The following is a 24,888-nucleotide window of genomic DNA, read 5'->3' as shown; positions in this document are numbered from 1 at the left end:
ATTTTTAAGAGGATTATATTGGGGAGTTGATGCTATGATGTGCAAGTGAGCTGAATTTAAGTGAAGGTGAGCTATGGAATTACAGATCTCATTTTCTCCCTTGGAGCCATCTGGACCAGTGGCAAGATATAGATCAGGACAAGTGGAGATGGCCATGGATGCAGTGGGAGATCTGGGTTTTTTTAAGCTAAAATCTTAAACTGTTCTCAATTTGTTTGAGACAATGCCTATTCAGTATAGGTAAGAATTGAGATAAAGAATGGTATCTTTTACCTGGTCAAAAAAAAATTCAATCCAGTCATGAAGGGAAAGACCCTTAGGGTTTCTGACCAAAGGAGAAATAATTGCTGTTTACATTCAATCCAAGCCTATCAGGCCCAAAACAATAACCAAGTAGGGCTTGGTCTGGGACCTACAACTGGTGATTCAATAGATCCAGAAGAACTTGGATTTAAAACATGGTTTTAAGAAAGTCTAGCTGGTAAACCCCCTTTTATTAGAATATATGCTTCTTGAAAACAAGGCTAGTGCTACATCTATTCTGGCGTTTCTAGTTCCTATAATTGTGACTTGTACATGGTAGGCACTTAACAGATATTTTTTATACTGGGCAGGGGACAATAAGATGGTACCTTTGTTTTGAACATTATACTTCTGTAAACGCAGGCTGTTTATTTTGACTGTCAAGTAATAATGAATTTATAAACAGATCTTGTTCATGTGATCTGTTGTCTTGCTATTTTCCTAATCTCAGACTTTTATGCAGCTAATGTTGAAACCAAGTGCCCACTGATGGTACTCAGTTGTAGGTACTGAGAACATACTTTCAACTATCGCTAATATGAAAAAGGCAAATAAAGCAGCAAACTTTTACCCATGATAAAGATGGAAATAGTGAATGTGAGAGAGAGTGTGGAATGGAGAAGTGTGTGGACCTCCACAAAGATTCTCACATCTATCTACTTTTCTCCAATCACATGATCATCACTCTTCCTTAGGTCAGGTCTTCATCAACTCTTGCTTGAGCTATTTTGATCAATTCTAATTAGTCTTTCTTCTTCAAGTCTCTTCTCTGTCTCATCTGTATTCCACACTGCTAAAACATATAACAAAAAAGATCTGACTAGGTCAGTTGCCTGTTTAATAAATCTAGGGGACTTCATCAGATCAAATGGAGCCTTCTCTGGCTTTCAAAGCCCTTCACAACCTGACTACAATCTCTAGCCTTATGAATTATTCCCTTTTAGTCCTGTCACAGTTGCTCTCTTGCTATTCCTCACACATGACATTCTATCTCCTGACTCCATGCCTTTGTCCAGACTGAATCATTCATACTAGAATGCATGATCTTTTCACATGCACTTACAGGTCTCTGGTTCTCAACCACTACTAAGTGAGGGTCTTTCTTGAACTCTATAGATCAGGTATTTCTATGGATGCATACCCAAGCTCTTCCTTCTCCTCTCATTATATTGTACATATTTTGTGTACACAAATATAAATATGTTGTCTCCTTCCATAGAATGTGATATAAACTTCCTTGTGGTTCAGCTGCTTCATTTTTTTTTTTCTTCTATCCTTAGTACTTGATGATAATTAGGAAATGGTTCTTAATCAACTGGTTTTTAGTGAATCTATTAATTTGTTTAAATACTTACAAAATAATTTGGAGCTACACTAGAAAATTGACTAAACTGTTTATATCCTTTAACCCAGTAATACTACTAATCTAAATACTAATATCAATATGCTCCAAAGAGGTAAAGGATAGAAGGATAGATCCCACATTTAACAATATATTTATAGCAATATTTTTTGCCACAGCAATCCTCACCAAAACCAAATCAAAACCAAAATAAAAGAATCCCTTGAAAACAAAGTGGCTTCCCATTGATTGGAAAAAAGCTAAAAACTATAGTATATGAAAATGGAATATTATTGTATTTTAGGAATAAAGGATATAAAAATTTAGAGAAACTTAGATTTATATTAACAGATGCAGAGTAATCTAAACAAGATCAAAAGAACAATATAATTATACAATATTAACAATATACTAAAGATATCAGTATTCATATCAATTCTACAGGACTGATAATGAAACAAATCTCTCTCTTAGTAGAAAAATAGTAAACCTCAGGTATAGAATAAGGTATTCAATGGCAGATATGATTAATGTCTAAGTTTGTTTTGCATAAATCTATAACAAGGAAAGATTTTGAGAAGGTTGTTGTTAAGAAGTGATATTGATGTAGGAAGAAAAAAAATTAAATTCAAAATTAAGGGACAAGAAAGAAAGAAGCAAGACTGATATCTAGTAAGTGAAAAGCCTGAAATCTCCATTTTGCAATTTATTAAAAATTCAATGACATTTACTTTGTGGAGTTGTAACTTTGACTTAATTTATTTCTTTGGACTTTTTCCATCTGCTTGCCTCCTTCCCTCTCTTATATTTACTACAGGAAGCCTCTCATAAATTTTCCTCAGTCAAGGTAGTTTCACAATAACCTTGTTAATACATCATGAAGAAACTTGAACCTTTTGCTTCCTGGCCTTCTTTCTCATTATTCTACTCACACAATTCTTTTGATGATTCCAATAATCAATTGAATAAGCATTTATAAAATTCCTATTTAATGAAGAGCATTATGCTAGCCATTGGATAAACCATAAAGTTTAGAAATAAAATGATCCCTAATCCTATAGAGGGCTAAATGAAAAAATTGTAGGTAAGTCCATAACAGAGCTTAGGTTCTGGTGGACATTCTAGTGGATCGATCATAAACAGCCATTTTATTAAGTAAGCACTGTATTACCAAGGTGTGACTCTGAATTAGGGCTGGAAATTACAATTTTCTCTCTACTACTCTCTCATCTCTCTCTCTCTCTCTCATCTCTCTCTCACTCTCTCATCTCTCTCTTCTTTTTGGCTGAGGCGATTGGGGTTAAGTGACTTGCCCAAGGTCACGTAGCTAGGAAGTGTTAAGTGTCTGAGATCATATTTGAACTCAGGTCCTCCTGACTTCAGGGCTGGTGCTCTGTCCACTGTGCCACCTAGCTGCCCCTTAAGCTTTTAATTTAAAAAATACATGCAAAAGATAATTTTCACCATTCACCTCCTACAAAACTTTGTGTGTTCCCAGTTTTTCTCTCCCTCCCCTTTCCCTTCACACCCTTCCCCTAGACAGCCAAGAATCCAATATGTTAAATATGTGCAATTCTAATTAGAAGGCTATTACAGAGCTCAGTTGAGAAGTGATGAGATTCTAAAGTACTGACTTTGGAACAGGTAGAAAAAGGGGGATGAATGTGAGATGCTTGAGGAGATAAAGATATTTTGTAGGCCACTGGTACTTAAAAGAGAGGTCAGATCTAGAGATAATGATTTGGAAGCCATATGCATAATGATCTTAGCTGAAACTGTGGAAGTGAATGAAATTGCTAAGGGAGACAGTCTAGGGAGAGAAAGAGGGTAAGGACAGATAGATACAGGGGAAAAACCTACCTCAAGGAGTAGGGAAGGGGATGAAAGAAGGGTTAGTGAAGAAAACAGTGATTAGAAAAGTCATGGTATAATCAGGAGGGTGTGGTCTTTCTGAAATCAAAAGTGGATAGAATATTTAAAGAAAGGTAATATTAGGTCAACAATGTCAAATGTTAAAAAGACCTAGGAAAATCACCACTGGGGGAAAAAAGACCACTGGATTTGGCCTTTAGAAAATCTATGGCAAACTTGGAGAGAGAAGTTTTGGTAAATTGAATGATAACTATGGAAGTTGTTGAGGAAAGGAAGTATAGGAATTGAATGTAGATAATTTTTTCAAAAATTTTTGCAGTAATGAAAGCTCACCTATTCTTCGTGCCCTTTTTCTTCACTTTCTTTATTCACTCTCTACTTTTCTGACTACTGTTTTTCTAGCTTCTCTTTCTCCTCCTACCTTTTAAGTATCTGCATTTCTCTGAGCTGCTGCCCTTAGTTCTAGTTCCTTTATTCTTACATGTTTGCTCTTGGTAAATTAATCTTGGGTAATAATTGTAATTATCCTTTCTCTATAGGTGACTTCCCAGTCTTAGCTCTACACTCTCTCCTAGGTTCTAATGACTAAATTTCCAATTGTCTTCTAAAGATCTACATTTAGATATTTAAAAAACTATCCTAACATAATTAACCTATATCAGATTACTTGCTGTCTTGAGGAGGGGATAGTTTGTAAGAGAGGGAAAGAGAAAAATTTAGAACACAAAGTCTTATAAAAATGAATGTTGAGATCTATTTTTACATATATTTTGAAAAATAAAATACTATTGAAAATTAAAATAAAATAAAATTGTATTAATAAAAAACTCTAGCTTATTTCTTTTATTGGTATTATTCTAGTCACCCAGGCATAAATGCTCAGTCACCAATGAATCTTGCCCACTGTCACTGTCTTATCAGTTGACAAGTTCTATTGATTCTTTTTTTTTTCCACATCATTTCCTCAGGACTGAAGAAAATACTAACAGGGAAAAAACTGTGTCCTTAGCTTCTGTCCTACCATTTCTTTGAAGGAATGGCTGCTTTGTGGGTCTTGCTATTGACTGCTTTATAAACCACTCCACTAAAACTTTACTTCTATCCACTCTTGTTAATCACTTTGTCAAATGATGAATTTTCTGATTTTTTTTCTTTCAATTCTTTTTCAAAGTCCATTGGATTAGCAATAATTGCCATATCTATTCTCAGATCCAATAGCTATTCTTTAATATCCCTTGTAATGTTGACAGAGGAGTTTGTATTATCTAATTTCATTGTTAACTAACCTTATATAGGTTTTTTATCTTATTGGAAAGGATTTTAATTTATCCCCATTATGCTTATAAAACTAGCTATTGGTTTAGAATATGTACTATTTACCACTGTCACCATTACTAGTGTTAGCAATAATAAGAAATTAAATAACCATAAGTAAAAAAGAAAGAAAATAATCACTTTTTGCAGAACCCTAGAGAGTCAATTAAAAATTAATTAAAACTGGCAAAAAAATCATTAGCATTTCTACATATTGCAAACCCCCCAAAAAACAAAAACAAGAAGAGCTAGGAATGCTCTGTTTAAAATAAGGATAGAATGTATAAAATTCATACAGGGAGTTTATGTATCAAGTATCAAGATACAAGTACTCTATGAACACAACTATAAAACAGGTTATAGAAATAAAGAAAAATGTTAATTGTTTATATAGATGTTGAACCAATATAATAAAAAATGAAAAGACTATCTAGTTTAACTTATTCAGTGTCATACAAAACCATAAAAAATTTATCTTATACAACTAGAAAAGTAAAAAAGTAATCTCATCTGGAAAAACAAAACTTAAAGAATCTCAAGAGAAATGCTAAAAAATAAAAGAGAAGGAAGGAGAGTAGCAGTACAAGATTTCAAATTATTTACTAAAAAAAACAGCAATCGTCAAAATTATCTAATGTCAGTTAAAAAGTTAAGGAGCTTGATTTGTGGTATAATGAAGTAAATAAACCATAATTTTAAGGAAGATAATGAAAAATGCTAGTCACCCCTTGACAGAAAAGTTAATGAATGTATATTCATGCTATAAAATGGCACATTTTTGGGGGGCGGGACATGGCCAATATGGAAATTTGTTTTGCTTTATTATACATAATTTTATGGGGTTTTAGTTTTCTTTTTTAAGTGTGTGTGTGTGTGTGTGTGTGTGTGTGTGTGTGTGTGTGTGTGTGAGAGAGAGAGAGAGAGAGAGAGAGAGAGAGAGAGAGAGAGAGAGAGAGAGAGAGAGAGAGAGATTGAAGGGAGAATAAAATATAATTATTTTTTAAAAAACAACATAAGTAGCTTTCTATTACTAAATGAATTCAGATTAGATTTTTTAAAAATGGCATTTATGGCCCTCTATAATCTGGTCCTAACTTACCTTTCTATCCATATTTCCCATTATTCCTTTGCTTTCCATTATACCAGGAAAAATGAACTCAGTATTCCCTTTACAAGTTTCACCCTTTCCCATCTCTATTCCTTTGTTCTTGGCATAATCTCCTGATCTAATGCCTTTCTTTTTATATAAAAATTTTTTAATGGCTTTCTTTTATATAAAACATAGATTTTATACTAGAGGGCTCTTAAAGATCATAGGATCAATCAATCAAACACCTACTATTTGCCAAGAAATGTGTCAGATGTCTGGGATTGAAAGAAAAAAGAATTCACATTCTGTATATAGATATACCTTTTACAGGGCTGCTTTCCACCTTTGGTGTTCACCTGATCCACCTGACTCTCACCTGTGGCTTCAAGAAGTGTAGCAAGCAGTGGCCAAACCCTGACAAACTTTTTGGCAGAAGGGTTAAACCAGGTTGAAGGTAACCAAAGAGTTTCAAACTTTATGGTGAGTTGGGGGGGGGCGGGGTTTACTCTAAACATGTAAAGACTTCTGGGGAATGAGCAGATGAGAATAATTTGTTCCAGTGGCCACGGATGCAGGCAAACCAGGGGTTGTGCAGCACTGAGAGCTTGGTAAGACATGGAAGACATCAAGGTGACCTGCTGCATCTTGAGCTATCAGCAGTCACCTTGACTCTGTCCTGCCACTGGACAGTGGGGCCTTTAGAACAGAGTGAGGCCGATGATTTCAGACGACTCTGCCTCACTGAAATGCACTTTTTGTGGAATCAAAAGATATCACAGTGATGTCATTTTGGTCCTCTTCTAGTACAAAGGACAACAACCAATCAAACAGAGGAATATACACTGAAAAAATACAAGGTAATTTTTTTTCGGAGTGGAAAGGGCACTAACATCTGAGGTATTAATGAAACTAGAGCTGGAAAAAACTTTTGGGAGTCATCTAAGATCCATCTCACCAGTCTCTTTATATCTGAATCTACCCATCAGAATTCTTGCTCTGGGGTTGTCTTGACTGGTGATTGCTTTTCATCTTTGTTTTACTCCATGAGCTGGAGGGCTTACATTTTGTTTCCCCTTCCTCCTTTGGACCCAGTTGTTCTGATTGTTGGTGCTACCTATTACCCATTATAGCTAAGGATCCTTCTCCCTCCAAGTTATCACATTGACTCTTTTATCTTTGCTTGTAGACATAACATCTTATATAGTATTAAGACCTTGGCTATGTTATAAATCATTAAAAACACTATTATGACAATTTTCTAGTTTGAAATACTTAGGCTCACATGAATCAAAGTCATAATCAGTGTTCTTTGAATAAAAGAATTAATTTCATTACCTATTTGGTAAGGCTTTCTCAATTGGAGTTTTCATAAAAAATGTATAGAAATTGATAAAATCTTCTGTTCAATAACCACCTTCTGGTTATTGAGTCAGAAACAATCTCATTATTCTTTTGATCTATACCATTTTTATGGTGTGTACCACAAGCTATTTGGGATAGCATAATACCTGGGATACAGTGAAGTACATAATAAATGTTTTTTGATTAATGGTAATAGGGCAATTACTTATGTAGATCTTATTTTTATTTGAGTATAAACTCCTTGAGGACAGGGACTATGTCTTTCTCTTTTCCTATCTCTGTTATCTCCCTTAGACCTAATATCTGGTCCTGCAGAAGGAAAAAAGGAAAGAAAGAAAGAAGGGAGGATTCATTACACCCACAAATGAGGTTGTACTACATGTCAGAGACTGGATTCACTGTCCTCACTGTGAATCTAGTACTCTTTCCATGGAACCATATTGCTTCCCTCTTAAGTTAACAAAATTAAAAAAAATTATTTGAAATTTTTTATTTACAATTCTGAATTTCGTCTCTTCCCCCTATCCTTTGAGGGTAGCCATTGAGAAGGCAAGAAAAACAGCAAGAAAAATAAATGAAAAAAAACTGCTTTCAAATGCACTTAAAAGCTCTCTCTTTGGAGGTGGATAGCATTTTTCACCACAAATCTTTTGGAATTCTTTTGGATCATAGCTAAGTCTTTTACCTTTACTCATATTTGCAATATTGTTGTTACTGTGTACAATGTTTTCTTAGTTTTGCTCACTTCATTTTGTATCAGTTCATTCTTGGGTTTTTCTTTCTTTTCTTTTTTTGCTGAGGCAATTGGGGTTATGACTTGCCCAGATTCACCCAGCTAGGAAGTGTTAAGTGTCTGAGCCCAGATCTGAACTCAGGTCCTCCTGACTTCAGGGCTGCTGCTTTATCCACTGCACCAGCAAACTGCCCCATTCTGATACCATCCCCTTTCATCATTTCTTACACAGTAGTATTTCATCACATTTATTTACCACAATTTGTTCAGCCATTCTCTAGTTAACAGGCATCCTCTCAGTTCCACATTCTTTGCCATTACAAAAACAGTTACTATAAATATTTTTGTACATATGAGTCTTTGCCTTTTTCTTTTGATCTCTTTGCTGAGTCAAAGAGTACATGCAGTTTTATACCTCTTTTTGAATAGTTATTTGTTCTCTAGAAAGACTGTACTAGTTAACAACTTTAGCAACCATGCAATAATGACCCTATTTTTCCATATTCCCTCAAGTATTTATCATTTTTCTTTTCTTTCATTTTAGCCAATTTGATGGGTATGAGATGGTACCTGAGAATTGTTTTAATTTGCATTTCTTTAATCCATAGTGACTTATGGCATTTTAAAATCTGACTACAGAAAGTTTTAATTTATTCATCGGAAAACTGTTCATATCCTTTGACCATTTGACTAATTGGTGAATGGCTCTTATTTTTATAAATCTGATTCAGTTCTCTATATATATGAGAAATGAGATTTTAGTCATTATTTGCTATAAATTCCCCCCTCCCCAGTTTCCTGCTTTCCTTCTAAGTTTTGAGTCAGTTGATTTTGTTTGTATAAAAACCGGTAATTTAGATATACTCAAATTTATCCATTTTCTTCCCATGATCTTTTCTATCTTGTATTTGATTATGACTTTTTCCTTTATACACAGATCTGACAAATATTTTTCCATAGTCCCCTAATTTGATTCTATCATCTTTTATGTCTAAATTATGTACTCATTTTGAGTTTATTTTGGTATACAGTATGAGATGTTGGTTTAAAGGTAGCAAACTTTAATTTCTTCCCTTGAATTTCATTTAGATATGTCATTTCAACATGTTCTGCTTCTTTAGTTAAAACACTGGAGCTTGTGGAAGGAAGGTAAAGGGGAAGGAAGAAAAGAAGCAAGGAAAGTAGGCAGTAAGGGAAAGAAGTAAGTAATGGAAAGAAAAAAGGGAGAAGTAAGGGAGGGAAAGAAAAAAGAAAGAAGGGAAAAAGGGAAGGAAAGAAGGAAGGGAAAGTAAGAGGGAAAGAAATAAAAAAGGGAAGGAGGAAGGGAAAAAGAAAAAAGGAAAGAAAGAAAATAGAAAGTATGGAATGAAAGAAAGGAAGAAAAAAGGAAGGAAGAAAGGAAGAAAAGAATGATGGGAAGAAGAAAACATAAATTACATGAGTAATTGATATTTAGCTTTTACTTGCATTTCAGGTCATTACTCTCTGTACTAAATGCTATTCCCAGATAGAAGGCATTAGCTTTAATTTAAAGCATGAAGAAATTGCAACTTCCTTTTTTCTCTATAATAACAAATTAATAAGGAATATTACCTTTGTCTGCTCTGGTAATTAGTAGGTCCAAGGATTCAAGTACATGTATCTGCTTCACTTGCAGAGTTTTGTCAAATACTGGTACTATTGGTTGGCCATCTGAAAAAGAAAACAGTTCATTCAATCTTACAAACATGGCTTAGTTTCATTAAGCATTCTGTAGTTTATTTAAGTGTTACTTGTTTTTCTAGTCAGGAAAGAAGAGTTTCTCTTGCCAGAGCTTTCATAAGTCTGTACAGTGAGACTATTATTCTGCTCTTCCTATTTTGGATGGAAGGTAGGTGCTTTCTTCCTCACAGGGTTCATCAATGCACAGTGAGTTACATTGGCAGGTAGATGTGGTCAATTAATGTTTTCTCTAAGTTAATCAAAAAGAAAGTAATTCCTACCAAATCAAGAATTCAGTTCTGTTCCTCCTTTATACCAAAGGTCTGAAAATGATTTTTTTTTTAAAAAGGAAGGCAATCTGGCCCTTTTAGAAGTTTCTTTTTTAAAAAGTACAATATAATAAGATTTTGTATAACTTAATTGCTTATATGAAAACAAGAGAAATAATTTTAGGGAGTGGCAGTTTGTTTTATGTGGAAATTAATGCCATAGAGGGTTCAAGTGCTAGTTCAGATCACCAACTATCCATTCTGAGGCACATGTATCAGGCTGAATAACATTATAGTGGCATCAATTATAATGTTTTAATAACATTTTTATTGTAAAGCCCTCCCCTCGAATAATGTCACAGAATAGAGATATGAGTTCACAATAGACTGCAAACTCTGTCAGGCACAATCAAACTGGAAAGATTTTAAGCATGAGTCAAGTGACATACTACCAATTTATAGCAGTTCTAGCCAAATGTGGAGAGACTTATTACTAGAAGATTGGTCATTATTAGAAGGCATCTTTTAGCCACAGTATCTTATAAAACTGCTTACTAATAATGCATGAAGAGGCTAGGATCTACTTAAAGAGGAATCAATATTGGCTGGAACAACATTTTGTGGAGGTATACTTTAAAATAAAAGGTTCCTTTCTTAGAATTTTGACTTGGTATCATAGAGTTAGAGTTGGGATGGATAGAGGTCATCTAGTCCAACCTCTATTTAACATATGAGGAAACAGGGCCAGGGAGAGGAAGAGATTGTCACATGGTTAATTAAAAAGGAGGCAATATAGCAGGCTATTCTATACCAATAAGTGGCAGAGAAAGGTTTAATACTTGTTTGCTCTGAATCTAGAACTCTTTCCATGATACTATACTGCCTCTTTCTAAAGATAAAAACATTTTTTTTCTTTTGCATTCCCTACAGATGCATCACTTTTAACATATACTACTTTTATATCTCAACTACTCTATGTATAGAAATACCAGTTATTTCATTCTATCCAGGAACATTCTTTTTTACTAAAAAATAATAATAATAATAATAATAAAAATAAAGAATGGAAGAAAATTCGATTAAAATGAGCAAGTAACAGAAAAGGCAAGTTAGCAAAAATGTTTAGGAAGAATATAGATTATGGCAACTTTAAGAGATGAATCTAATGAATAAAATTTAGTAGAGATAATGAAAAAGTCCTATATTTGTAGTTTTAAAAATCAGTAATTCAAGATGGGTAGATATGTATAGAAAGAAGTTTCTGAAAAAAATTAGCTAGTGATTTTCATGATCTGTAGGTTTAATGTAAATCAAAAGTATGACATAGGAAGGAACCCCCAAAACTGAACTAAAAGTATTTTCTTTTTGTTTGGGACTAGTAATTGTCAATGGGAATGCTGAATGAATAAACTCCTTCTACCAGTGGTAGCCTTAGAAAATGGTCTGGAAAACTGAGAAGTTAAGAGATGTTCCCAGAGTCACATTTTAAGGAGTTTTACCAATTTTACATATACCTGGTATGTGTCAAAAGGCAGGATCTCCTGGACTTTAAAGGCAGTTCTCCCTCTGATGTGATTCAGACTAAATTAATAAAAATATATTAAGAAGAAGGGCCCTAGTGAATTATATTTGGAATGCTCTGCTTAGTTCTAAATGATCTATTTTAGATAGGATATAGACAGGGTGCAGCAGATCCAGAAGAGGGTAATCAGAATGAATAAATTTTGGGGCACATGATAGCTAATCTTTAAGTACTTGAAGGACTATTATGTCATCCAGACAGCAGCTTTATTTTGCTTGGCCCTTAAGGGCCAAGATGGGAACTAGGAAGAGGCAGACTTTAGCATTGTATAAAAAACATCTTGAAATGGAGTTTGGAGAGTTCAGACGAGGATGATGACTTATAAGATATGTTGCAGAGGATAATTCTACTCAGATGTAAGTTATGCTGTAATAATCTCTGAACTCCCTTCCAACTGTGAGATGATATGAATTTTTATACTTATTACCCTCAGGATTTCTTTATAATATTTGCTACTGTTCTAAGTGTCTGCTAATTAGATGTGTTCTCTACCAGTGCACAGAGGAGAAGAAGAATTATTAAACCAATTTCATGAGGAAGAAAATTTGTCCTAAGCTTAAATGAGATCTAGAACAGAAGATGTAGAATATAAAAATTCTACATAGAAAATTACTTTTTGCCATCATATTTTTACTATTCTTTATTATTTTTCTATTTCCTTCCTTCCTCTCAAGTTTCCTTTTCTTTCTCTCTTCTCTCCTTTCCTTCCTTTTGCTTCCTTCCTTCCTTTTGTTTTCTTTTTTCTTCCTTCCTTTTTCTTCCCTCCCTTTCTCCCTTCCTCTTCTCCCTCCCACCCTTCCTTCCTCTCTTTCTCCCTCCCTCCCTTCCTCTCTTCCTTCCTCCCTCTCTCCCTTCCTTCCTCTCTTCCTCCCTCCCTCCCTCTGTTCCTCCCTTCCTTCCTTCTTCCCTTTCTTTCTTTTTCCTTCCTTCCTTAGCTCTTTCTTCCTCATTTTCTTTCTGCCTCTCTTTTTTCTTTCCCCATCATTTTCATAAAAAGACTGGTGAGTCTTGCTTAGCAAAGTTAGGAATATTTCTGAGAGAGGGATAAAGTTAAACTGTTATCTTGGAAAATATATTCACCTTTCATTGCCATTTGAGATCATGTGTAGCACTATTATTGAGATCTGGTGTTAGTCATGCCTTCTTAGTTCTGATTAGTTTCTGGACTTTTCTCAGTTATAATTATTGGATGAAATATTATAAAACTGATTGTAATACACTAGTGTCTTTACTTCTGCCAGTCATTCCCCTCTCTGTCTATCTTAACTTCTCATGAGAAATTTCTCAGAGGTCACTTGATTCACCTTCTCTGGAGCATCTTTTCTGAAAGAAAGGTATTATCTCAACATTCTGCAATACATTTTCTCTCACTGGAGAAATGTGTGTTATTTGAATTCAGTCATTGTCTTCTATTAAATGGTTTGGCTGAACCATTATAATTATATCATTATCTGGTAGAAGACTTTAGTGTAAAAGACTTATGTTTCTATCTTTTTTATAATCATGGGATGAATGAGAAAAAGTCACCCTAACATGTTACATAACAATTTATATGTTTATATAATTCATAATTCATGATCTATCATGAAATAACATTATTATTACCAAAAACATGTACATATAGCAAGTATGTGTTCTATATTGAAAATTTTTTTTCATGAGGCTAAAAACTGTGTAAAAATGGTTGAAAAGTTAATTTCATGGGGAAAAAATGAATCAGGCTATTCTGGTCATATAGGATAATATCCTTCAGCAATCTATTGCATAAATACATAAAATTTAGATCATATTTTTCTATTAAATAAGAAAAAGTAGGAATATGTATGTCATATCTAATCATATTTCAGACTTTCTTGAAAGTAGTTTTTGCTACTTATAAACTACAAAGTAAACTTGGACAAAAATGGCTTTGTGGCAAATAGAATATCAAGTGTGTAAATCTGTTAGTGAAAGTGGTAAAAATGGGACAGTAAAATATGGAACTTGCTCAAAATATTAGGTTCATGGGCTGAAATAAATCATGATACAGCAAAAAAAATGTGGAAGGAATTATAAAAGAATACAACTTAAAAGCATATCATAAAATACAGAGAAAGCCTTGAAGTTCATCCTGCTTTGTTGTTGCTGGATGTAAGAAAACAGGAAAGCATGATTTTGTAGCAGGCATATGAAGAAAGGAAAAATACCTATATTTATGCTTTGGTCTATGCATTTAAACAACTCTATTTAGCAAAGTCCTCTAATTCAGAAGAAAACAATTTTTTTTCTTGGCAAGTCATGATAATGAATATACATGTAAGACACACATATCTAATACTAGTTTAATAATGAGGATATAAAATGGACCAGATGATATTTATGAGGGGGAAATGTTTAAGAGTGGGAATGGAAGATAAATTTAATCTATATATCTGATCAGAAGAGATTAGAGGTTTTCGTTTGATTGAACTTCATCTAGGCTAAAATTTAGAAACAATTAAAATATATACATAAATATTTAATGGGAAGGAAACTAGGTACAATTTACCAATACTTTTCTTCAGGAAAATACAGTTATATCATATATGAAATGAGCATTTTTGTCACTAGTTTTAACATAAACTAGTTATCCTGGAATGATGGGTATTTTAAAGGTTATCTTTAAAGCACTATTATAACCACTGAAGATAATGAGCTTCTGATGATTTAATATTTTATATATAGGTTGTAGCAGACATATTACTATAGTTGGAAATTAGAAGAATAGAGATCTAGACATAACTCTGCTACTCACTAGTTATGATCCTAGGTAGACTATTTAATCTCGTTGGAACTCAGTAGACTGGGGCTCTATTCCTACCTCTGCCACTAACTAGTTATGATTCTGGGTAGATTGTTTAATCTCCTTGGGCCTCAGTTTCCTCACCAACAAAATTAAAACATTAGACTCTCTACGTGAGTCTAATCTCTATATGATTTCTACAACCTCCAGTTCCAAAATTCTATGATTCTATTAATCTGAACAACAACAACAAAAAAGAAATACAGGGGTTTTGATTATTTTCTCCTAAATTAATCAGGGAATGAAAATCCACAAATTCTCAGGAATTCAGCATTTGGAAACAGATATGTAACAAAATAGATATTAAAATTTAACCTATTTTAAATAAGGATAAAACTATATTAGTTGTCCTTTAAGGTACCTTCATGTATTATAAATCACAGCCCTTACATGCATAATACTGTATATAATACCCTATTATAACATAGAAAACCTGTAATTTGGTGTTATCACTATTTATTTGGCATTATCACTGACTACAATTTTAAAAGTTTCTTCTGAAGTTAAACTGTAATCATTATTCGTATGTATCTGGCTTAGCCGGCAATATTTTGAAGTCACCAATAACTATAATTTTTGAATCCATGGCCTCAATAGCAAATGGCAGTGTAAGTGATTAAATATGAATTCATATACTAGCTCCAGCATTTAATAGCTGTGTAACCCTTGAAGACACTTTACTTCTCTGGATATCAGCTTCTTCATTTGTTAAATGGATATAGCAATATTAGTACTACCTAACATTACCAGATTGTTGATAATACTTTGCAAATCTTGACAAGATATAATAGATCATCCCTAATATCAAATATTCCTACTAACTTGGGCCATGTATCAAAAAGAAAAGCTAACATACTCCAAAACTAGATTTTTTGGGAAGTATACCCTTCTTCAGGATTTTAAGTTTGGGGATAATATAAATAAAATTGTAGACTCTGGAAAAAATCCTGTTTAAGATTAACATTTTCTCAGAAGAAAATATGCAATCAAATTTTGTTTTCTAGCACAGTCTTATTGTTATATTCTCCTTCTCTTTAAAAATTTTTGCTTTTGCTTATTAACTATTGGTCAGGGGATATATGCTAGCTGATATATTTCACAGCTGATAGGCTTGATCCTCAAGATGGCAGATTATGCCTTTTTGCCACCATCTATGCCTAAGTAGACAGTCCATTCTATATCATATATGGGAAGAGGTGAAGTCATGCTCTTGATGTCATTCTCTCTGCATCTTTAATTGTTGGGAATGGCAATGGGCTCAAAAATGATAGAGGCTAATAAAGTGCCTGCATTATACTTATAAAGCAATGTTATACCTATTACACATGGAAGCATATTTTATGTATTTTTACCCTGTTGCAAATCTGCTATTTTCCATAATACTCATGAATAAGGCTTCTTTTCTGGATCCTTTCAGAAATAGTATTATTCAGGATGTGGAAAGTTAAACACAGAAATTTAAAGGAGGCAGGACAATCCCTGAGACAATGATTTAATGTATTTAGTAGTTTCAGATAAAATCTCTGAAGCTAGCCCAGAGCTCTATCCACATTCTTTTTATGTGTGTGGACTTGTGATTTAATTGGTAGAAGGAACTTCCAGTGAGGAAACTCCCTCTATGACAGCAGCTTAATAGTTTATACCTCAATTTATAGTCTTAGAGAGTTGTCTGGGAATCACCAAGAAGTTAACTAACTTGCCTAAGGTTAGTAATATAGTATGCATCTCAGGTAAGCCTTGAATTCAAATAGGCAGTCCTAGATTTCCTAATTATTCATAATGCCTCTAAAATCCAGAATGTCCAGGCCCTCTTTTGCTTTTGTTGAGTTCTTCCTGATGTTTCCATTGTGGGAAGGGACCCAGATAGGCTAACCTTTCTCACCTGTGCTTTTGATTTCCCAGAAATGAACATCAGGTCCTTTCTACCCCAGGTACTATGCCCCCAGCCTTTTGGCTGCCTTTTATATACTTTCTTCCCCTAATGGGATATTAGCACCTTGAGGCCATTTTTGCATTTATATAGGTTTCTAGTTTTTAACACAGCACATAGTAAGTGCTTAATAAATGCGCCTTTCCCTTTCTATTCATTATCATTTGCTGATACCTCATTAAAATATTTTATTTTCTGAATAACCAGATGTTTGATGTATAGTTGGTTCTTTGTTCTTTCCCATAATTCCCTCGTTCAAAATATTTGGTATCTGCAGGGATGGGAAGAGTAAAGGGCATGGAGAACTACACAGACCCCAAACTTCACTCAGCTGGCAATTAACATAGGAAGATTAAGGAGCATAAACAAGTGAGGGATGTTTTCTGGAGTGGAAGACTCCTGTTGAAACCTAGGATTGGGGTCACATCTGGAAGCTGGAGGATGATGGGAAATTTGCTCTCTGGGCAAGATGTGTACAGCCAGATATAGATAGAACAGTGATGAGGGTTTTTTTTTTTTTTTTTTAATAAGAGGACCAGTAGGATGTGGATTATCTTTGAGCAGTGGTACTAAACTCAAAGAGAAACAATTCCTACTCTATAGAGCACAAGGATCTTTGAGGCCATAGAAAGACTTAAAAAAACTACCTATGAACAATATCCAAGTTCTACTATATTTTTATTTATTCTGTTAAATATTTCCCAATTATATTTTTATCTGGTCTTCTGACAAACAAAAACATATGAAGATTTTCCATTCTGTACTGCCAAAGGCATCCTGGTTAAAAGATAATAGGTAGAAGGGAAGGGAAGGTCAGCAGGAGAGAGAGAGAAGGCTCACAAAGGTAGCTCATAATGACCAAAGGAGCCATTACAATGACAGTGCCTGATGACACCTGCTGGATGAACTGAGGAACCACCAGAGAGTTAAGCTCAACACCTACTGAGCTAGCTAAGGGAAAGTCCACTCAGGACGGTGATGGGGAATTTACACAAATCTTTGAGAAGGGTTTGATCATTAGGAAATTTCAGTGTGTTTTCCAAAGTTTTCAGAATCAATCAATAAATATTTTAAGTGCTAGGCATCTTGCTAAGCATTGGAGATACAAAGAAAGGGGGAAAAAAGCCAGCCCCTGCCTGTCCTCAAGAGATTCATAATCTAAAAAGGGAGACAACAATCAGATATACAAACCAACTACATAAAGGATAAAGAGTTAATAATCCACAATCCCTCTTAAATTAAGAGGGATCAGGAAAGGCTTTCTAGGAAAGATGAGGTTAATTTTAACAGCTTTAGGAAAATCATTCTGGTGGTTGCTAAAACTTTCCCTTTTGGGGGGAGGAGATATTGTGAACTCTACTTCTGAAGGAATCTAGGGCTTTTCCAGGTTTCAGGCACAGAGGATGGTAGAGGGAGATAATGAGAAAAATCAGAAATCTTTCTGAAGGTTACCTGAATCTTTCATATTATGAGGGCTTAACACAAAGGCTATATATGCATTAGCAGATTTAAAAAACATTTCAGATCTGATTTCTTCATATTATTTTAAAAATAAGGCAATATTAATAAAAATGAGAATTTATAGAATTTCATAACAAGTGAGACCTGAAATGAAAATTCAGAATAATTTAGTCTATCTAATTGTACAGGTGATGAAATTGAGGTCCAGAGAGATTGAATGGTTTGCCTAAAGTCACACAAGTATCAAAAAATAGAGCCAAAATTCAAATTTAGGTTTTCTTACTGTAATTCAAGTATTCTCTTTCTGTTAGACCACTGGTTTGATCTTTGTCCTTCGACTTCGGGGTCAGTGTTCTTTCCTGGTTTTTATTTAATTTCATTAGTGCTAACCTCACTATAGTATAAAGTAGTTTAATAGTCTAAAATGAATCACATTCATCATTGTCAGAAATTTTGTTACACAAATATAGACATTTATAGGAGCAACTACTCACTAACCATCTACTAGCAAGACGCCAGCATCTGTAGAGACCAGCAAGGCCTGGCCCCAGGAATCTGCGCATACAGCTTCATGAGGAAAATTACTGCAGAAACACTGGGACTCCCACGGCTACGAAACAATACAAGCATTGAAAAGTAAGTGCACCCGAAAAAAATCAAACCATGGCTTGTCAATGGAAATGTTCAGTACCATGGCTGAAACAGTAACACAGATGCCCTTATTGAACACTTCAAGATTTAAAAAGGAATAAAAATTTATTAATTTTCTTGAGGAGAAAAATCCTCTTCCAATTAATTTATTAGAAAAAATCTATTAATATGTTTCTGGGATGGTGAAGTATGTTTTCCTATATTGTTTATATAATCCATTTTGCATTTTTGGGGGAATAAAAACATTACAGAGATTTACTACATGACGATATAGTTTTTCTTTCCCCCTAATGCCCTTGAATCAATTGATATACATTTTCAGGGGAAGATGAAAAGATGTTTGGCTTTCACTTCACCATGAAATGATACTCCACAACTTTGTATTAAATGAAATAGTGAATGTACAGTGCTTTGCAAACCATAAAGCACTATATAAATATTAGCTATTATTATTTGTTAAAAAAAAAAAAAAAAGTTTTGTCTCCTGTGTTGCTGATTCAGCAAAAATATCAATCCATACATCACACATGAGGTTGATTCTATATAAAATTGCTTCTTGAGTGATTTAACATTATAAAATCTAAAAGAGAAAATTAGCAATGGATATAGGAAAAGAGCCTATGAAAATACCTATATTCTCTCAATTAGAATATCTGATGTATACTGTTTTTCTTAAGCTGAACATTAAGTTTCATTTCATACAGAAAGCACCATTTCTTGTATGCCTCTATACCTACCTTGCAAATGATGAGAGAAAAGTCAAGTTATATCACAGTCATTCAGAGATCTTGACCCTGTTAATAATTTTGGGGGGTATATATATGTAATTAACTTTCAAATCATATTGCTTGGTTCTGAAATATTCAAATCCCAAAGATCAGAGTAAGCTTGGGATGATCTTGATTATCCCAGTTAAATTTTTATGCTGTATCTTTATTCCTGCTTTCATTGAGACATTTTGAGAATTCTGATGTGTACAAAAATATGGGATGCTTGTGTGTGTGCATACTTTTTTTAGCAATAAAAATGAAGTGGCCACTGAGGGGTTATTATATATCATTAGACTTCAGGGTGGAGAAATTTTTCAGAAAAATAAAGCAATTATATTTTCTCTCTGTAAAGTGAGAGACAATCACCAAACATGATAAAAAAGAACCCATCAATTGATGAGATGTCCTTTCTGAATTAAGTTGTCTGATGAGTATAGAGAATGGATGATAGAAGGACAGAAATTAAAGGCAATGTCTATTTCTAATAAAAGTTTAATTAATTTTTTCATAGCTAACTTGTTATCAACCAGAGGAGGATTTCAATGAGGCCATGAGGTAAAAATTCTTCTTAGACCAAGTTGTATCCTTAATATACAAGCTAAGACTTAATTTCTCTTGGTTAAATTCAAATATTAACATTTTTGTGACTGTAGCTCACAAACTGAGAGCTCATTAGAAACTTGACAATATGATTTTTTTTTTAGCACTAATCCAAGTCCAGTTATTTTGGGGGCTTAGTTATACTTTAGCACACAAAGGCACATGCAGATAAAAGGCAACTCAAACTGACATTTTCCTGTATTTTTTAGAGTCTGAAGTTTTGATGTGACAACCAAAAGAAAGTGGAGGTTCTTAAAGAGGAGAGTGATATAAGAAGGGTGTTTGCTTCATGCTAATAAATATTTACTGGAGCTTTCACTTTGTGAAAATTCTGGTATTAGATGAAGTTCTGGTCTTAGGTCTTAGGTAAAATTTAATCCAGGTCTTCTAGGCATTTATAGTCTAATAGTGAGGCTAAGACATGAATAAACATATCTGTGCCACAGGGGGGAGTGCACTAAGTTTACAGAAGATAAACTCTATCTAGGCAGGGCACTGGAAGACCAACTGGGACATAAAGACTGGCAGCTAAATGTTGAAACAGTTTGAATTGCCTCGGATAATTCATTTGACTTTTAGCCATTATGACTGTTTCTAGTCATGTGTCAAGAACATTCGTATCTTCCACCACAGCAAAAATTTTAATTCCCTGAATAATTTCAATGAGTACAATATATATCTGCACATTAACATGGGAGTATTATTAACTCACCTCTTTTTTACAGAGACTTGAAGTTGCCAAACTAGTTGGAGCATCCCCTCTCACAATGGTTTTCAGTTTCAGTGCCTTAACAGGACAGATAGCTCATTTAAGGTATGTTCATACTCAGTTTAGCAAGAGAAGGATAAATAGCTATAACTGAACAATGACAACAGCTGACATTTAGATGATGCTTTTCAGTTTAGCAAAGTGCTTTCATAGCCATCACCTTATTTTTATTTTCACAATTCTTTGAGGTAAGTAGTACAAACTTTATTATTCCCATTTGACAAAAGAGAAAACTGAGTCTTAACTAATTTGTCCAAGATTATAAATCTGCTAAGTGATAGAACCTGAACTTGTCTCCAAAGTCCAAAGTTATTTCCACTATATCAAATTTATAAGAAGATGGGTAATTTTAGGCTCAAGTATTCAAATATCTTGTGCTGTTGGCTTACAGCCATTTTCTAGCGATTTAAATAGTCACAATTTCTTTTTAATATATTATAATGTAACTCAAATGTTTCAACTAATTTGCATTCATTAATATATTGTTGTCTTTCAATCCAACAAATGTTTATTAAGTAACTACTACAAAGTTTATTAAGTAACTACATACTGTGCTGTGCTGAAGATACAAAAAAGATACCAAAAAAGAGATATAGTCACTGTCCTCAAGAAACATACTATTGACAGAAAATCTACCTGATGATTATCAAATAAGTATTAAAAATTAGAGTGTGATAGAAGGAAAAGGAAAATCTAGAACTTGGTCCAGTTTTGAGGGAAATATTACTCTTAACTGAGAGAAACAAAGATGACCTCATGAATGTGAGTGGATCTTGAAGGAAAATAAGAATTCAGCACTCAGAGATGTGAAAAGGGTAATCTCTCCCACATCTATATAAATGCATAAAAGTTATGAGGTGGCACGATGAACAATGGAAATAATCTATTTTGGTCAAAACTTAAGAGTGTATCAGAAGTATGAAAACAGCCTGGGAAGATGGTTGGAGCCAGGAGGTCAATGACCTTGAATGTTAAACACAGGAATACTCTATGGGTAACAGGCAAATGCTGAAGGTTTTTAAATAGCATATAAGAGAGCATCAAGTTTACAAGAGTCGATCAAGATAATTTGTTGAGCAGTTTTGTGAAATATATCATTCAATCAACTGGCTGGGGTAGGTTCAAGAGGCAGGAAACTCAACTGTCAACAGGAGACTATTATACCAGAAGAGATGAAAGATGATGAGGGCCCAAACTAAGGCAGATGAAGTATGGATGGATGGATACATGAAATGGAGAGGAGGGAGGACTGAAAGAACTTAACTCTTAGCGGAATGTGGAAGTTAAGGGAGAGAGGAGAATCAAAAATGACACTGGGGTCTGAGACTGGCTGCCTGAGGTGGTTCAGAGAAACCAAGAAGCTGGGAGAGGGCCAGATTTCTGGGAGAAGAAAGAGGAATCTAGTAAATTTGTTAAATTTCAGGTGCTGGCAGAACACTCAGGTGAAAGTTATTTATTAGGCAACTTGAGATGTGGGACTGAAGCTCTATGGAGAGGTTAGAAGATAGATTTAACTCACTTCAGTGAAGACAAATATGTATAAGACATAAGTGTAAGCTAGAGATATAGAAATAAAAAAAAAATTTAGTGTCTGTCCTCAAGGATCTTACATTCTACTGCATTGTAGACCTGCACATTGTATTAGATAGGTAGATTCAAGAATCACTGGTAGAGAAGTGATAATTGAATCCATGGGAGCCCATAAGATCTAAATGTGAGAAAACAAAGAAGAAAAAGATGCTGAAGATTAAGGCTAAAGTGATCAGTCAATCAACATTTATAAAATGCCTACTATGCGCTAGGTACTAAAGACCTTACGTTTTATTGGAGTAAACAATGTATGTGTTTATATGTATATATGTATACATATTATATATATATATATATATATATATACACATAAATACATGGAAAATATATACAAAATACATAAAAGATAATTTGGAAGGAATTGTCTTTATAATTGGAAGAGACCAGAAAAGCTCTCAAATAGCAGATGATGGCTGAACTCTGTTTTGAGGAATGCTAGGGAATCTAAGTGAAGGAGGTGATGAAGAAGTACATTTTTAGCCATGGAAGACAGACTCACGAGGAGACAGCTGGAATATGGGAGAACAGATATGGACCAGACTCTGTAAGAAACAGAAAGAAGTTGAATTTGACTGAACCACATAGTGCTATGTAAAAAGTCTGCAAAGGTAAATCAAAGCCAGGCTATGAATATTAAGTAGAAGAGTTTATATTTTATCCTAGAAGAAAGCTTTATATTTTAGGACTGTCATTTTGGCAGCTGGGTGGAGGATGAATTGGAGATGAGGGAGACTTGAGGTGGGAAAATTAATTAAGAATAATCTAGGCTCTAGCTTCTTAAACTTTGGATCATAACCTCATATGGGGTCTTGTGACAATATGGGGGTTGTGAAATTATGATTTATTATCAGTAAATATTTGATTTGTATTCATATTTTATATACCTATATATCTTGGGCCATGTAAACATTTCTTGGGCAAAAAGGGGTTACAAGTAGAAGAAATTTAAGAAGTCCTGGTCTAGGCTAATGGTGATGAGGAAATGAATAAAAATGGCAACCGTGTAAGGGGAAATAAGGGAATGGAAGTAAAAAATATAGTGGAGATAGAAGACTTTGCACTTGGCTGGATATAGGGATAACTGAGAGGAAGAAGGATGACTCTGAAATTATGAACCTAAGTCACCAGAAGGATTGTGGGACTTTGGAGAAAAAAAGTAAAATTAGAAAGAGGGGTGGATTTGGGATTGAAAGATAACAAATTCTATTTTTGTTGCACTGAGTTTGAGAAGTCTGTAGGGCATCCTCTTTGAAATGTAATATGGGCCTGGAATGAAGGAGAGAGAGAGAGAGAAAGGCTAGTTATGTAGTCTGGGAGTCATCTGCATAGAGATAACTGAATACATGGGTATTTGTGAGATCATTGGGTGTAGAGAGAAAAGAGAGAAGGCCCAAAACAGAGCCTCAGAGGTATAACCATAAGCCAGTGAAGGAAAAGAAGGAATAGTCAGGTAGGTAGGTAGGAGGAAACTAGGAAGAATAGAATAAAAAAAAATCAGTGGAAGAAAGAATGTCAAGAAGAAAGGAGTAGCTAACAATATTGAGCTATAGCAAGACCAATGAGGATAAAAAGTGAAAAAAAGCTAATGGATTTGGCAGCTCAAAGGCTATCTTGGAGAGAGCAATTTCAGTGAAATTTTGGTAATGGAAATGAGACCGAGGGAATTGAGCTATGAATATGTGCTAAGGAAATATAAGCAGTAAGTGTGTATTATCCCTTTATAGAAATTTAGAAAGGGTAGAGATATAGGATGACATAACTTGAGATATAAAAGAAAATGCTTTGTAAACATTAAAGCCTTAGGGAAATAGGAATTATTATTACTTTTTCTTAAGTACTATACTTCTCTAATTAATAATATTCCTTCTAAATATACATGTAATAAAACCATGAAGTCCATTTTACTCATATAGTACCAAAATTATTAGATCCAACATTCCAGGTATCTGATATGACTTTAGAAGTCTATCTTACCATACTACCTACAGTAATCCCAAGGGTGACCCACTCAGATGGCCATGCTATTTTATGGAAGCCTTAAAAAACACTCAAAACAACTACTAAAATTTCAGACATTTGATTTCCCTGAGGTAGAAGTTGTTTCTAAATGAAACTTACCTGTCCAATTCTAACAAACTCTGCCTGACGGGCTTCTTCTTTCTTCCGAGCTGACTTGGGTGATTCTGGTAAGACATCACTAAAAGATCGTCTATTAAGCATGTTCTAAATAAAAGGAAACAAGTCAATGAAGCAGTGTGATGGTTGTGGGGAGAGGGAGAGAGAAAAGGGCTTTAGGATCAAAAGTCAGAAGTATGAATTCAGAATGCTACCTTAGTATCTGTGTGACTTTGAGCTAATAATTTACCTTGTCTGAACCATAGTTTTTCCTTATCTATATAAGGAGGGGATAAGGACTATATGATCCCTAATGTTCATTCCAGCTCTAAACCCATGATGCTATTTGAATAACTGAGGATATTATTCTGAGGTCTTGTCACATTTCTTCTCAATTGTCAATATTATTAGCAGAGCTGGGATCAGATCCTAAGGTCTGTCTCTAAACAACGTATCCATCAAGAATAATGATTCACATTTCTATGGAGCTTTAAGGTTTACAAAATCCTCTCTGAAAAATAATCCTGTAAAATATTACTTCATGCTACAGTTGAGTAAACTAAAGCTAAGAGAAGGGAAGTAAATCACCCATCTACACACAGTTAGTGTCAGA

The 24,888-nt window shown here is 34.1% G+C and overlaps 1 protein-coding gene and 1 long non-coding RNA gene across 10 annotated transcripts in view; one reads left to right on the top strand and one right to left on the bottom strand.

Annotated features, from left to right (window-relative positions):
- The window catches only part of GARNL3 (GTPase activating Rap/RanGAP domain like 3), a 202,322-nt gene that overhangs the window by 75,000 nt on the left and 102,434 nt on the right, over positions 1–24,888 (bottom strand). For all 5 annotated transcript variants that reach the window (XM_074293137.1, XM_074293140.1, XM_074293141.1 and 2 more), the window contains 4 exons: positions 24,279–24,383; positions 20,514–20,588; positions 18,279–18,390; positions 9,610–9,708 (listed from right to left, as the gene is read on the bottom strand). In XM_074293137.1, the coding sequence (XP_074149238.1) occupies positions 9,610–9,708; positions 18,279–18,390; positions 20,514–20,588; positions 24,279–24,383 (391 nt within the window). The remainder of the gene's footprint in view (positions 1–9,609; positions 9,709–18,278; positions 18,391–20,513; positions 20,589–24,278; positions 24,384–24,888) is intronic.
- Positions 1–24,888, top strand: part of LOC141557455 (uncharacterized) — a 169,778-nt gene that overhangs the window by 80,893 nt on the left and 63,997 nt on the right. For 4 of the 5 annotated variants that reach the window (XR_012486795.1, XR_012486797.1, XR_012486796.1 and 1 more), the window contains exons 4-6: positions 18,251–18,416; positions 19,713–19,756; positions 20,527–20,615. This is a non-coding gene — a long non-coding RNA (uncharacterized LOC141557455). The remainder of the gene's footprint in view (positions 1–18,250; positions 18,417–19,712; positions 19,757–20,526; positions 20,616–24,888) is intronic. The other variant, XR_012486798.1, reaches the window with a different exon arrangement.

This window comes from Sminthopsis crassicaudata, chromosome 2, assembly GCF_048593235.1.
Source record: "Sminthopsis crassicaudata isolate SCR6 chromosome 2, ASM4859323v1, whole genome shotgun sequence".
NCBI lineage: Eukaryota > Metazoa > Chordata > Mammalia > Dasyuromorphia > Dasyuridae > Sminthopsis > Sminthopsis crassicaudata.
The sequence above is the reverse complement of the archived record's forward strand: the minus strand, read 5'-3'. Positions and strand labels throughout refer to the sequence as shown.